The sequence below is a fragment of the Grus americana genome, chromosome 1 (genome assembly GCF_028858705.1).
Source record: "Grus americana isolate bGruAme1 chromosome 1, bGruAme1.mat, whole genome shotgun sequence".
NCBI classification, from domain to species: Eukaryota; Metazoa; Chordata; class Aves; order Gruiformes; family Gruidae; genus Grus; species Grus americana.
In genome coordinates, this window is record NC_072852.1 from 82,659,991 (window position 1) to 82,673,604 (window position 13,614).

Here is a 13,614-nt window from a genome sequence, read left to right on the forward strand (position 1 = left end):
GCACACATGGCTTGGAGGAGGCTGACAAACTGGTGTTCTCATCTCTGCTCCTTTCCTGTAGCTGATGCTTCATGGGAAAGTGCAGGACACCCCTAGTAGAAAGCTATAGAATAACTTCTGCTTGAAGATCTGCACTGATTTATGTGGCACCTCAACTCTTGGTGAATGGAGCAGGCAAACCATCTGTAGGTTAAATGTGTCTAGAAGAAGATGAGGGTAATCAAGTGAGTGTACCCTATATTTCTCTTTTGTAGGTGAATCCTGAGCCCTACATAGATATTTGCATGTATGACACTTGTGCTTGTGAATCTATTGGGGACTGCGCTTGCTTCTGTGATGCTATAGCGGCGTATGCACATGTCTGTGCACAAAAAGGTGTAGCAGTCCACTGGAGATCACCAGCTCTGTGCCGTAAGTACGGGGTAGATGAGGAAGAATTGGGTGAAAAGGTTCAAGCTTGTAATCAGTAACTTGTTGGCTCAGATAGACTGTTCTTATCTAGCTCTGTTCTCACTGATGTCCGGAGAAGTCCACTTTAATGGGACTGGGCTAGCAGCTCACAGTAACATTTCCTCTCCCTTTTCTATTTATGTTCAGAGCCATACCTGGAAAAACCATGCCCTCAATAAGGGGATATAACAGTCCATAGTACAAACAAATGTAGAGAAAGAAATGTTTTTTGTAAATTTTCTTTTTTTTAATTAAAAAGTTTAGAGATCATTTTTGGCAATTGTTTTTATCAAAACCAAGTATCTCTAATCTAGAGCAAGTATTTCATTATGTGAAGAAAAAAAAAATTAAGTGCAAAGAAGTGGCCTGCCCTGGTTGTAGTAAAAATAAAATAAATATTTAAATATGGAAATCTCTCTTTTTCTATGTGTATGTGGTCTACTTTCTATTGAGTTTGGTGTCATAGTTCTGAGAGACATGGTGAATACACTCTGGTTTGATTTTTTTTTTTTGCCTCCAATTCTTTCGCTCTGTAGCACAAAGCTGTGAAGATCTGAATAAAAAAGAATTAGATTATCAATGTGAATGGCGATATAATAGCTGCGGACCTGCTTGTCCTGTAACGTGCCAGCACCCACAGCCTTTGGAGTGCCCTCTGCAGTGTGTGGAAGGATGCCATGTACACTGTCCTGCAGGTAATTACATCTTTTGCTTTAAGCGGTTATTTACCTTTTTCTGCTCTGCTGCTGGTACTTGTAGGTGTTGCTGTAGAGTATTTTTTTCCTCCGCTACGTGTGTCTACCATATGAAAAATAGTCTTATAGTTCAGAAATATTTGCAGATTGTTAGGGCTGGATATTGCAAAAGACTTAGATGTAGCAGTTAATTCCTTAACAGGCTTACTGAAGTGTTTTCACCACAATTTCTTACTGCATAAGGATGCAGGTGGTTAGGCATCCTGCTTTGAATTTGTGAAAAGAGCGCAGTGTGTGGAGGGCACGATGTGGTGCCTAGAAGAGGAGAATTAAATACTGCCAGCAAGAACGAGAGAGGATGGGAACGGGGTGATAAGAAAGGAAGACAGGAAGAATAGGGGCTGTGTACCAACAGAGGTTGTTGACGATGTGGTTAAAGTAGGGTATGAATTTGTGCTGGACACTCATAAAACGCTGTCCTTCAGAGCAACTACTGCAGCAGGGGAAATCCATTGTCTTGACTTGCTTACTACTTCCAAGGCTCTGGTGCTCCTGAGAGTGCCCAGCAGGCATCCTCCTGTGAGCCTGAGCTTTTCAGTTTAACTGTTCCCATCAACTATCTCTTAGGAAGTGGAAAGGATAAAATATGGGAAATACGGGGAGGGGAGAGGAAAGAAAAACAGAAAGGGAAGGAGTGAAAGATTAGCAAGATTCAAAAGGAGAGTGAAAACTCAGATGAATAAATATCTCCTAAGGGCAGAGCAAGAAGACACGAAGGCAAAGAAAGTAGGTATTTTAAGACCAAAAATAGCTATTCTGGGTCCTGATATCTGTGATCAGAGTGAGGTAGGGGATACTGGGAGAAATCAATAATATACATGTAAAATAGGAAAATGCCATTTTCTCCTGTCATTTTGAATACTTTGTTCTAAAGATAGATTCACCTTCTGTATGATACTGGCTGTTGCAGGTTACACGTTGGGTTAAGTACTTCCAATATCTAAATAGAAGTGGTTATGGAGGAAAGAAATACTTCTCGGTGTTGAACTGACAGTGACCATAACACACACAGGCAGAGTATTCAGAACTTTTGAGCCCCACTGAGAAGACTTGTCATTTTTTTTTTTTGTAGCAGGGTAAATGTAATGATTAGTTTTGCAATTCATGAAATTTGGCTTCTTTATACTATTGTGCTATTTTGAAACAGGGAAAATACTTGATGAACTGTCCCTGGATTGTGTCAGTCCAGAAGACTGTCCCGTGTGTGCAGTTGGAGATGGCAAGATCCCGCATGGAAGGAGAATAGTTTTGAACAGAGATGATCCACAGCGCTGTCAATCTTGGTATGACTTTAAACTAAAAGAGGGTAGATTTAGATTAATACGAGGAGAACATTTTTCACTGTGCGGGTGGTGAGACACTGGAACAGGTTGCCCAGAGAAGTTGTGGATGCTCCCTCCCTGGAAGTGTTCAAGGCCAGGTTGGATGGGGCTTTGGGCAACCTGGTCTAATGGAGAGTGTCCCTGTCCATGGCAGAGGAGTTGGACTAGATGATATTTAAAGTCCCTTCCAACCCAAATCATTCTATGATTCTATGCAGTGGAATAGCATGCCTGTTGAGTAGGATGAAGGGAGAGAGATGAAGCACATCCACATCAATAAGTTTTTAAGACTTAATTTTAAATATGCCACTGAAGATGAAGCTTGGAACCATCTTTTATGTCAATATCCCTTCCCATACAATCTGAAACTGGTTTTTCAGTGATGGTTGGGATTATAGGATGTCAGTGAATTTAAACAAGTGAAATTCATAAATTCCTTTCTAAAAAGTCCTTTTCCCGTGTGTAGGTGGCTGCACTGGCTTCATACGATCCTCTTTTTGTGTAAGGTGTGATTCAACATCAAGAAGCCATCCGACTCTTGCATTCTGCCAGTACTAAAAAATTCTACATACAGTGCAAGATCTGAACGTGCACTCAGTCTAGAACTCACTGAGATTATTAGCAGTTGGAACTGTGTATTATTTTTGGAAAACCAATTTCCCCAAGATTTGAAGATGATATCCTGTGGCCTGATCCTCCATGCATGCATTTCCAAATATGATGAAATTAATGGAAGGGTACACAATGCTGTGCACTATGTAGGATGAGGACTGTTAGTTGCAATGTGGCAGAGAGTGATTTTTCATTCTGTATGCTGCCCAGTGGCATATTACACCACAGCCTGTTGTATTTGAACATTTGGCATTCTCTGGATGTCTAGACCCTTGATGGATACTTTCACTAGTCACTTATAACACTGTGAATGCAAGAGAGTTTTCCATCTTGTAATTTGACCATATTTCATAGAAATTGAGTTGTAAAACTGCAGCAGCTATTAGCTGAGACTAACACCTTAGCTCCAAACTCTCTGAACCTTACAGAAGCTCTGAATGGGTATGATTTTTTAATTCCTGGCCTCTTGCCAGGGCTAGCACGTGTCTGTGCTATAAACCCAAGACATGAAATTGTTAGACCAATCAATTAAATATTTTTTTAATAGTATACACAAAGAGCTTTGAATTCCATCAAAAGGTCAAAAAAAAAAAAGTCTTCATAAATGAGTCTCTGTTCCCTAATTTTTGTAATCCGTAATAATAATTTATCTTCAACGTTGATACACTGGCCACTGCTCACAAAAGATTTCAGAACATTAGGAAAACTTACCTCACTAGGGAAACATCCTTTTGCATAGCTGTCACCTAATTTAGATGCCTACACCATCTGTACAAACAATAGAAAATATTGCACAAAAATGAATTTTATAGCAAATATCCAAAGGAAATTGGAAACTAGAAGAGGCTTGTTCATACTAGGATTAAAATAATAAATCTTCTGTTGCTACACATTAATGCCAAAAGTAGCTGTGCATTCTTTAATTAGGAAGACACTAAAAGCAGCTTCACAAGAATGTAGCACTGGGAGAATTTAAACTAAGGTGCCACATGTAAAGTGAAATCTTTTCCTGGAAAATGGCACCTTCTTCCACTATTGACTTGTTTAGTTTGTACATCCTGGGTTTTCTCTGGCAGTGAAAACAAGCATGTTTTGGTCCTTCCTCTTTCATAAACTTTTCCTATTCTGTTTCTTGGACTGTCCAGTAAGACAAGGAAAATACATTGGTTGTGCCTGTACCATCATGTGCATGAGTACAGTCACGTTCTTTGCTCTGATAAGTGAAGAGAATCACACAACCAGGAGTTAGCAGGGCAGAAGTGTTAAAGCCTTGCTAAAGATGGAAAGAGATGAATTATAAACAAGTTCCTAAATGGTGGAGGGTGACAGAGATGAAAAATCTCCCAGGAGCATGGAAGGATGAATAGTGGAAAAGGCAGAGATGGGGAGGAAAAGAAAAATGGGAGCTGAGATGGAAAGGGGAAGAGAAATGACTAATGGAGGTGAGTGAAAATGTCGAGGGAAGACAAACAGGACTAAAAAGGAGAAAACAGCTATAGATTAAATACATTATTTGATATAAGAAAAGGGACTGAAACAGAGAATGTGGTAAAAAAGAGGAAGATAACAAAGGAGACACGTTCGTCCTCCTTTTTTATTTAATGTGCTAAAGCTGTATTTAAAACCGAATAAAGTCAGGATAAAGAAAAGGAAAATAATGCACTTTAGAGGCAGAAAAAAAAGGTTGGTTGTTGTTTTCACTAAGATTAAAGCTTAGGTAAACCTAGCCTCCTCACACAGTCTGCTAAGTTATATCAGAGCTAAAAGCGTCTCTCCTACTCTGGCATTTTACTTTGTTAGCTTCCTCTAGTTTGCCTTATGTTTTTCTCCCTTGTGAAGCAAACCAGATTGGCCAGTTCAGTCCACCAGTGGCTTGTAGGTAGCTGTATTGTTCAAGCTCAGTGGGTTTCTAGACAGTTTCCAGACACAGTTTTTGCACATTCTGCCAAAGGCTGTTACAAGGAGAGTTTCCTCTGACAAGCACATCATAGTTTGTCATATGTTTCCTGGATGTAAACAACAATGCATGAACGTACAGGATTTAGCTGTATAATACCTTGTGGGGAGTTGTAGGGAAATGGGGAGGAGAAAAAAATCACTCACATAATATTTGGTTTTGTTGTGGTTTTGAGATATTTAACTGTTTCTGTATGGACGTTCTTTTATTATATGTGTGGGTCATGAGTTGTTATAAGCATTGATTTTTTTACAGTTAAATTTGGTGATTTTTGTAGTGTGTGTGAAGGGAAGAACTTAACCTGTGTAGCCTGTGAACCAGTGGAGGACACCTTAACGCCAACGACACCTGCTCCAGAGGAGGACATTGAACTACCACCCAGTGAATACTCATGCAGCAAGATGATGGACTTGGCTTTCCTAATTGATGGCTCCAATAAACTGTCAGAGGAAGACTTTGAACAGCTGAAGACTTTCATAACTGGCATGATGAAGAAACTCCACATCTCCCAAAAGAAAATCCGAGTGTCAGTTCTGGTGTATAGGGCTGGCCCCACAATCTATCTTGGCCTTAAAGATATCAAAACACAGTCCCAGATGAGAAAAATTGTCCAACGCATAAAATACACAGGTGATGAAGTAGCATCCGCCCCTGAAGTCCTTAAATACACTGTGTTTCATGTCTTTGGAAAAGCAGAAAGGACCAATGCTGCCAGAATTGAAGTGCTTTTTATAGCAAGCAAGTCTCCAGGAAAATTCCGCAGCATCCTCACAGCTTTGAAGAATAAAAAAATCGCAGTAATACCTGTGGGGATTGGACCATATGTTAACGTGGAGCAAATCAGGTTCATTGAAAAGCAGTCACCAGATAATAAAGCCTTCCTAATGAATAACGTGTTAGAGCTAATGGATAATAGGGATCTCCTCATTGATCATCTGTGTGATCTTGGACCTGAAGAAAGTTCTCTGTTACAAACTACGTCCACTCCAACAATGGCCAGTGTCTTACTTCCCCCTTGGAGTCACCCAGCACCACCATCCTTTTCAGAAAAACCCACCCGCAAAAGGCTGGACATTGCTTTTATTGTTGAAGGATCTGACAATGTAGGGGAGGAAAATTTCAATATCATGAAGAAGTTCCTTGAGAAGGTGATCACAGCAATGAACATAGGACGGGAAGATATTCATGTTACAGTCATGCAGTATTCAGAGACTGTCACTCTGGAATATTCCTTTAGGGAAATACAGTCAAAGGAAAATATTATTGAGAAGGTGAGGAGCATACCCTACCAAGGAGGAAAGGCTACCAACACTGGGAATGCCATTGATTATATTTCCAAACACACATTTACACCAGTGAATGGTGGCAGGCAAGATGTTCCTCACTTGGTATATATGGTGTCATCCAGCCCTTCCACTGATGTCATCACACGACCTCCGAGGAGCATAAATGTTATTCCCATAGGCATAACCCCCAATGCAAATATCCAAGAGCTCAGAAAGATCAGTCAGCCTAATAACCCAATAATTTTACATAGTTATAGTGCTCTTATTGAAGAAGCACCTGAATTAGTCCTGCAGTCATGCTGTTCTCATAAACATTGGGCAGAAGTTCCAGGTAAAGTTGGATGTATTTTCTGTATAATTTCCTCTTTCCTCTCTCCTGTCTCTTCCATTTCCCCCTCACATCACTGAAACTTGAAGAGGGTTCCCATGTCTCATTTGGTATCTTCTTGTCCAAATGCCAAGGAAAGACCATGTATTTTTCACTGGAGCCTGAGGATGCTGCCCCAGGTCAGCAGTACCGAACACAGAGCTGCAGCCACCCTTCTGTAGGCTCAGAAGTCCTTGGCTCCATTTGTCAGTACAGTACAGTAGCTTTCAGATAGGCTGAAGAGTGACAGAAGAAAAAAAGTTATTCTTATCTGCCTGCCTCAAGCAAGTTAAGATTAGACTTCCTCTTTCCTGAAGAGACTTCATTGTTTTTGTGGAGGGTTTGGTTTTGGGTTTGGTTGTGTGGTTTTTTTTTTTGGGGGGGTGGGGTGTGTGTGTGTGTGTATTTTGTGTTTTGTTTGTTGTTGGGATTTTGTTCTTGGTTTGGTTTGGTTTTGGGGTTTTTTTGTTTGCTGCTATTTCTGTTTTAGTCCCCTGAGAGTAAAATAGCATTAGTAGAAAAGCAGGAATTGAAATACCTATGTATCCCACTGAATATAAATCTCAAGGTTTTTATTAAAGGGGCATCACTTATTGTTTCAACTGATCACTATCCTGCTTTGTTTTCCCAAAATGCTCCTTTCTGCTCCTACCAATAGATTAGCAGATGCTACTTCTGGTTATCATGTATAAATAACCCTTTTTAAAATTTGTTTTTTTTTTCCTCCTCAGAGTTGTGTAACAAACCAATGGATGTCATGTTTCTTCTGGATGGAAGTTCCAATATTGGAGCATCAGAGTTTGAGGAAATGAAAAATTTTGTACGGGCATTTATTAGAAGTGCTGAGATCAGTATGTATCTGTCCTTTAACTCAAAGACATAAAGACATTTTGTATTCTTTTGCTTATACAGGACAAAACACTTTCTCAGTATAGATTTTTTTAAATTTTTATTTTTAAATGACTCATTCCAATGCCTCAAAAATTTTTTTATATGAGGGAAAGCAGCCTAGTAAAGCTTTTGGTTTGGATGCAGTTCAGTTTCCTTCCCAAACCAAGCTGTTCTGGTTCAGATGAATAAAGGTTTGACGTTCGATTCAGGGAACTGTGTGATGATGAATATCATGGACAGCAGCTCTGATGAGCGCTTCCCTTTTCACAGTACTGGACATAAGAAGTGTATGTACCAAACAGGCCAAGAGGTCCCTGTCACAGGATGGAGATTTAGCTGAACTGTTATTCTGTGTCAGAAAAGCAAAAATACATGTCTGGTTTTGGTTCAGTTCTGGATTAGGTTCAACAGACTTGAAAATAATAGTTCAAGTTCAATTCCGATTCAAGTAAGAATGGATAGTTCAGAAGGTTTTTGGTTCAAGTTTGGTCCGACTGCAAGGTTTCAGTCTTTGGAAGGGACATTTCCGGTTCTCACCAGCCCTTTTTGGCTAACCGAGGGTGCTGGAACTGACTTTTAAAGATTTATTTCCTGACTCATGTTGGATGACAAACACTTTTTGGGAGTGCTAGACCCACTGAGCTTGCGGAGTATGTACTGATGGAGGGTACACCTCTAGGTCATTCAGCACAGATATTATCAGCGCAGCTGCCCTGGTAGAATGCCACATGTTCTGCATGTACATGAAGGGACCATGTGGCACATGTATTAAATCAGGACATTGTGTGCACTTGCACCAAGTCCACCTGCATGACAGGGGCTGCAAAGGATCCTGCGTTTTCTCGGTAGCACTTGTTTTAACAAACCTGGATTTTTGATCAGAATTGTACTTTTTCAATTCAGCATTCAAACATTTCCGTGGAGCAACTGCTCTTGCTGCTGATGTTTTGCCACTGGGTGTTGACATGTTTGAATTATAGCTGTGCTTCCAAAAAGGGTCATTACCAGCACTTGTACTAATTAGAGAGCTCATAGAGGAAAAGTATAGCATTTCTGTATGTCTAGAATAACTTAGATTTTTTTGGAGATCCTACATGGAAGACAGTCTGTTTCTCAAAATTGTGTACGTGCAAGATATAGAGAAGCAAGCCAAGTGAAATAAACACAAACTAAACTATAAAACAACAATTTTTTTCCTTATCTTTGAAGCCTGTAGTAGCAAATGTTACATCATTAACAACAGGACAATAACGTAGCTATGAAATGACTCCTCACTATGGCCTTGATTTTAAAATTTTTAAGACGACTGTGAAAAAATTGTAAAGTGTAGTGAGTAGACAATATTCAGATCAATATAGGGCTGCAACATTTGGGTACATGAAATCACAATTATTATTAACTTCATTCATAAATGTTTTACAAAGCATTGATAAAGAATAATATACTATATACATAAGTATCTTCAATATACAGTAGAAGTCCTTCTAAGTCCATGAAGAGAGGTACAGCCGATCATTATAAACAACGTATTGCCCAGTTCAGTTCTTCAAGTCTGATATTTATTAACTATCTATATCAACCCTCTGTTAATAGTTTTATTCACACTTCCTACATAATGTATAATAGAAGCAGGATGTCAGAGAATAGCAGAACTTTGAATTTCTCTTTATTCCCCCTTGCAGGTCATGCTCCCTGGGTGCAGTATATCCCATGCTGCAGCCTGATGCATGTTATTCAAGTGATGAATGACAGAGGAAAATTTGCATGAAATGTAGCCATCTGGGGAGCTTGGCCCATCAGACAAATGGGGCATCAAACTACTGCTCTTGCAAAACAATGTGCACATAAAAAAAGTGATGTTTAGACAATTTTAAAATGGAAAAGGACTGATATTTGGAGATCAGTAAAGTGAAATTCTCCAATCATGGTCAATTTGATCTGAGGTAAAATACTGCCTGCTGATTCCTGACAGAAAAGCAACTGTTTCCAGCAGTACTTGCATATTTTTTCACCTGGGAATAGTTCATTTTTGATGTTTTGATTAAAAATGCAGCTTTCACACTCTGATGGAAAATTGCTGTCTAGTTGTGCTTAATGTAAAACACAACCATAATGTATCCTTAGCTTTACTTTAGGACATTTGTATGCATTGCTTCAAATGTTTTTTTTTTTCTGCTTTCTGCTTCAGGTAATACTTCAATTCATGTGTCAGTTCTCCAGTATGCCAGGGAAAATAATCTAGAAATTTCATGGAATGTGCCTCAAGAGACTGAAAAGCTTGTAGAGATGGTGCACTCAATTCAACAAAGGGAGCAAGGTCCTACCAGACTAGGTGAGTGATTATGTGCATGTTGATGTTTAAACAAGAGGGGAAAAAAACCCAGAAATGCTAAATATAGCCTAGCCTCAATCACCAATATATGTCAGTACTGTTGTGGCAGTGTTCTGCAGTAGGACTCTCAAGTTTTTTTTTATTTCACTCATATCTTTACTATATGTACATTTCTTGGTAATTGTTCAATTTTCTCTATTAAAATGTATCCGTAGGTTTATCTTAATATATTTTGGAAAGAAGAAAACTGTTTTCTTTTCAGCCTTGAAGTAATTCTCAGGATTGGCGTTTGTTATCTTTCAAGCAAGCAAAACTTAATTAAGAAGTAAAGACTTTGATCATTAACCTTTCAGCATCAATTAGTTGATTAGACATTTAGCAGCAGAACTGCTTATGCTGACTTCAGTAGCTGCCCTCGCCAGATGTTTGTTATTCCGTGCTGAGCCAGTGTAACCCATCTGGTTGAAAAATAACTTAGTGAAACAGTAGTTATATTCTGGGTGGTTCAGTTCCCTTGTCCAAGTTGCCGTGCTGGTTCCACAAGGACGTGGGCTGGCACAAGACTGGGGATGGTGCCAGAGAGCAAGGATTGCCTAAGGCGGCACCTTAGCTGAAGAGTTACTTGTGAAACATCATATGCTGTTCCAGAAATCTGCATCCTGAAAAACATGTCCACTTCAATTTTCATGTGCTAAAACATAACACAGATTTCCCACTGGGTCTGTGGAAAATCAGTACACACACATGTATCAGTTGTAGGGTTCAGCAAAAAATGATTCTCCTAAAGCATATCTGATCTTTCACCAGATACCCTGAGAATTTTGTTCTTCTGGACTGGAACCACATTTGCTCTGGCAGTCGCCTAGCATTAGGGTCCTATAAGAGCTGAGGAGTACATGGATTTTTAGGGTCTTTGGCCTACTTCAGACCGTAAAGAGTTATTGGTACAGAAAAGTGAGAAATAAAACTTGACTTCCATAGTTCGCAGGAGGATTAGCCATGATTGCTTTCTCAGCCTGGAGAAATAAAAATACCAGATGGCTGATGAGACTTCTATAGGCTCGTTGTGGGATAAATTGTTACGTACAAATAGATAAGTTTCGTGAAGCCTTCCATGTAATGTGTATAGTAAGCCACACTGAACTGCAGGATAAACAGAGAAAACATGGCCTTTGGGAAATGAAAGGGGAGAGGCAGCCACATGACATACTCGTTAGTGATTTGTTTATGTCTCATTGGAAAATGCTCAGAGACCACAATGAGGGATGCGGTATAATGAACCAAAATGGAACAGAGTAGAAGTAGTTCCTCCCAAATGAAGTAATGAAAATAAGTCACTGTGGTCCTGTCCTGCACCTTGTAATGTGTGTGAATTCGGCTGACTGTGTAGGCGACTCAGCATCCATGGGAAACGCATGGTCATGCATGTCATTCTGCCTGTGTTCGGGCCTCTGGAAATGCAGAGGCTGCTTAAACAGTGTAGATGGCTCTGTCTGGATTGTGCACTTCCCTAGGCAGCTTTGGAAATCTTTTCTAGCCTACAGAGGACTTGATCAGGATTTACCTATCAAAAATACCGTTCCTATCAGACCAGCACTGTTTCTTCTCATTTGTGCTGGCTTCCCTATGATAGAAACACGATCCTGTGTAATCCTTATTCAATCTTTGCTGATCCAAATCATCCCATTTCAGTCAAAAAACCTATACGTGCAGAGAGCAACGATAGGCTCTGTTGCAATCACTGTGAAAGTGATACTGCAGAAAGCGTTCCCTTTTCTGTTTCATTTAACTATAAGCAAACTCCAGGAGAGAGATGCATTTTATTAGTAAGAAATAATGAAAAACTACTAAGTATTTGAGGGCATAGGCAGAACAAAAAAGAGCAGCCTATACTGCAAAGCTTTCACATGCTTATGCAAAAAGATAACATCATGGAAATTTTGGCTCAGGTAACCTATTGAGAAGCAGCTCTGGCAATATTCAGACGTAATGAAATTGTGTACAATTTCACCTAAGAAATAACTGAAAAAAACGAAAACTGACTGCAAGCAAGAGCTAATTGTATAAGCCTTCATTCCGCTAAGTGATCTATGCAAGAGAACTGAGATCACATAAACATGCCTCTGTTCAGCATTCATGGGTATTTAGAAGTGTCGTAGGGAGCACAGTGAGCAGTCGCTGCAGTAATTATCGCTTAATGATTTTTAAAACCATGATTTTGATTACTTATACCTTTCCTAAAAGCTCATTTAGGCTGTTTTCCATGCCCACTTCCTGCCTCAGACTCAAGATTTGGAGGAAACGTGATCTATATGGCTCATCTGTATTAAAAGCATTGTTAAGGAAATAAATGTTGCGGTTTTTTCTCCGCCCTGCCCCCCAATTTAGGAAAAAATCTTAAATATTTTAACTGAAACTTTCTATAGTTGTTAACATACTTGAATAGCAGCATTGAGCTTTGCCTGTCTTGATTAAGATGATATAAATGGTATGAAATTCCCCTGTGGTTTAGGAAGCAAAAGCCCACCATAGCACTCTTCTTCATTGAGATGTCTGAGTGATGTGGTCTATGCATCTATGTTCAAAATCCAGCCCCCATCACCTGCCTAAGGCCGTGGTTTCGGCAGCAGCTGCCCTGATCTAAGTACTTCCATTCACTTAAAGACAGAGGTCATCCTCGCTTGCTCCCCTGTTTCCTAATTGGTGGTGTCACCACCTTCCTGAAGCCAGCTTTGGGTACCTACTAGTCTCTTCCCTGAGCTATTTTACTTCATTGTCCTAGCAAGTTTTTTTTTGTGTGGTGGTTTTTTTTTTGTTTTTTTTTTTGGTGTGGTTTTGCTTGGGTTTTTTGGTTCAATTCTTTAAAGGTTTGTGAGTTGAATGTGGTCCTGGTGGAACCCAGGGTCATCACAACCCCTTGTTGGTAACAGAAATGCAGGATTTGCATTTGGATGGGGCTTTGGGCAACCTGGTCTACTTGGAGGGTGTCCCTGCCCATGGCAGGGGGCTTGGAACTAGATGATCTTTAAGGTCCTTTCCAACCCAAACCATTCTATGATTCTGTTAAAAAACCCCAACAATTCAATGTGTAGTCAAGATCTTAAATTAAGATATAAATACCAGCTTCAGGATTATTGTCATGGAGGGTGATTCCTGATTAGACAAATCCTTGGTTAAATCGATGCAGTACAGGCTATCCACAGGCTTCGTAGCAGTGGCTTTTTCTCTACCTCTTCAGGTGCTGAGGAGCCTTTTTAAATTTTTTTTTTATTTTTTATTTTTTCTTCTTTCCCAGGCAGCTTTAGGTACTTGTGGGTGATTAAGACCTCTTGTAATACTTTTTCTTTTTTGGTCGAGATGTTGCAGAAGTGTTAGCAAAACCACTGAGGCCACTTAAGGCACAGATTCACAAGTTCCGGGCAGGAACCTCTGCCTAGCTGGAATCCCCTGCCTGTCACAACTCCACAGACCCTCATGGGGGCTTTACATTTTATTCCTCATTTCAGACAAAATTAAAGAAAATAATTGAAAGGTTGCTTTTAAGCAGTTTCTGCTTTCCCTAAGGGTACTCACCTAACCATTAAATGTCTGTGTGTTGGTTTATTTTCCTCCAGATTTGGCTTATCCTGGGATGAATCTTTT

General features: G+C 39.8%; 1 protein-coding gene across 1 annotated transcript in view; it reads left to right on the top strand.

Annotated features, from left to right (window-relative positions):
- VWF (von Willebrand factor) overlaps nucleotides 1-13,614 on the top strand; it is a 146,536-nt gene that overhangs the window by 69,889 nt on the left and 63,033 nt on the right. Inside the window, exons 25-30 of the mRNA XM_054847069.1 lie at nucleotides 255-411; nucleotides 987-1,145; nucleotides 2,353-2,488; nucleotides 5,374-6,713; nucleotides 7,481-7,600; nucleotides 9,829-9,972. Coding sequence (XP_054703044.1) covers nucleotides 255-411; nucleotides 987-1,145; nucleotides 2,353-2,488; nucleotides 5,374-6,713; nucleotides 7,481-7,600; nucleotides 9,829-9,972 — 2,056 coding nt within the window. The remainder of the gene's footprint in view (nucleotides 1-254; nucleotides 412-986; nucleotides 1,146-2,352; nucleotides 2,489-5,373; nucleotides 6,714-7,480; nucleotides 7,601-9,828; nucleotides 9,973-13,614) is intronic.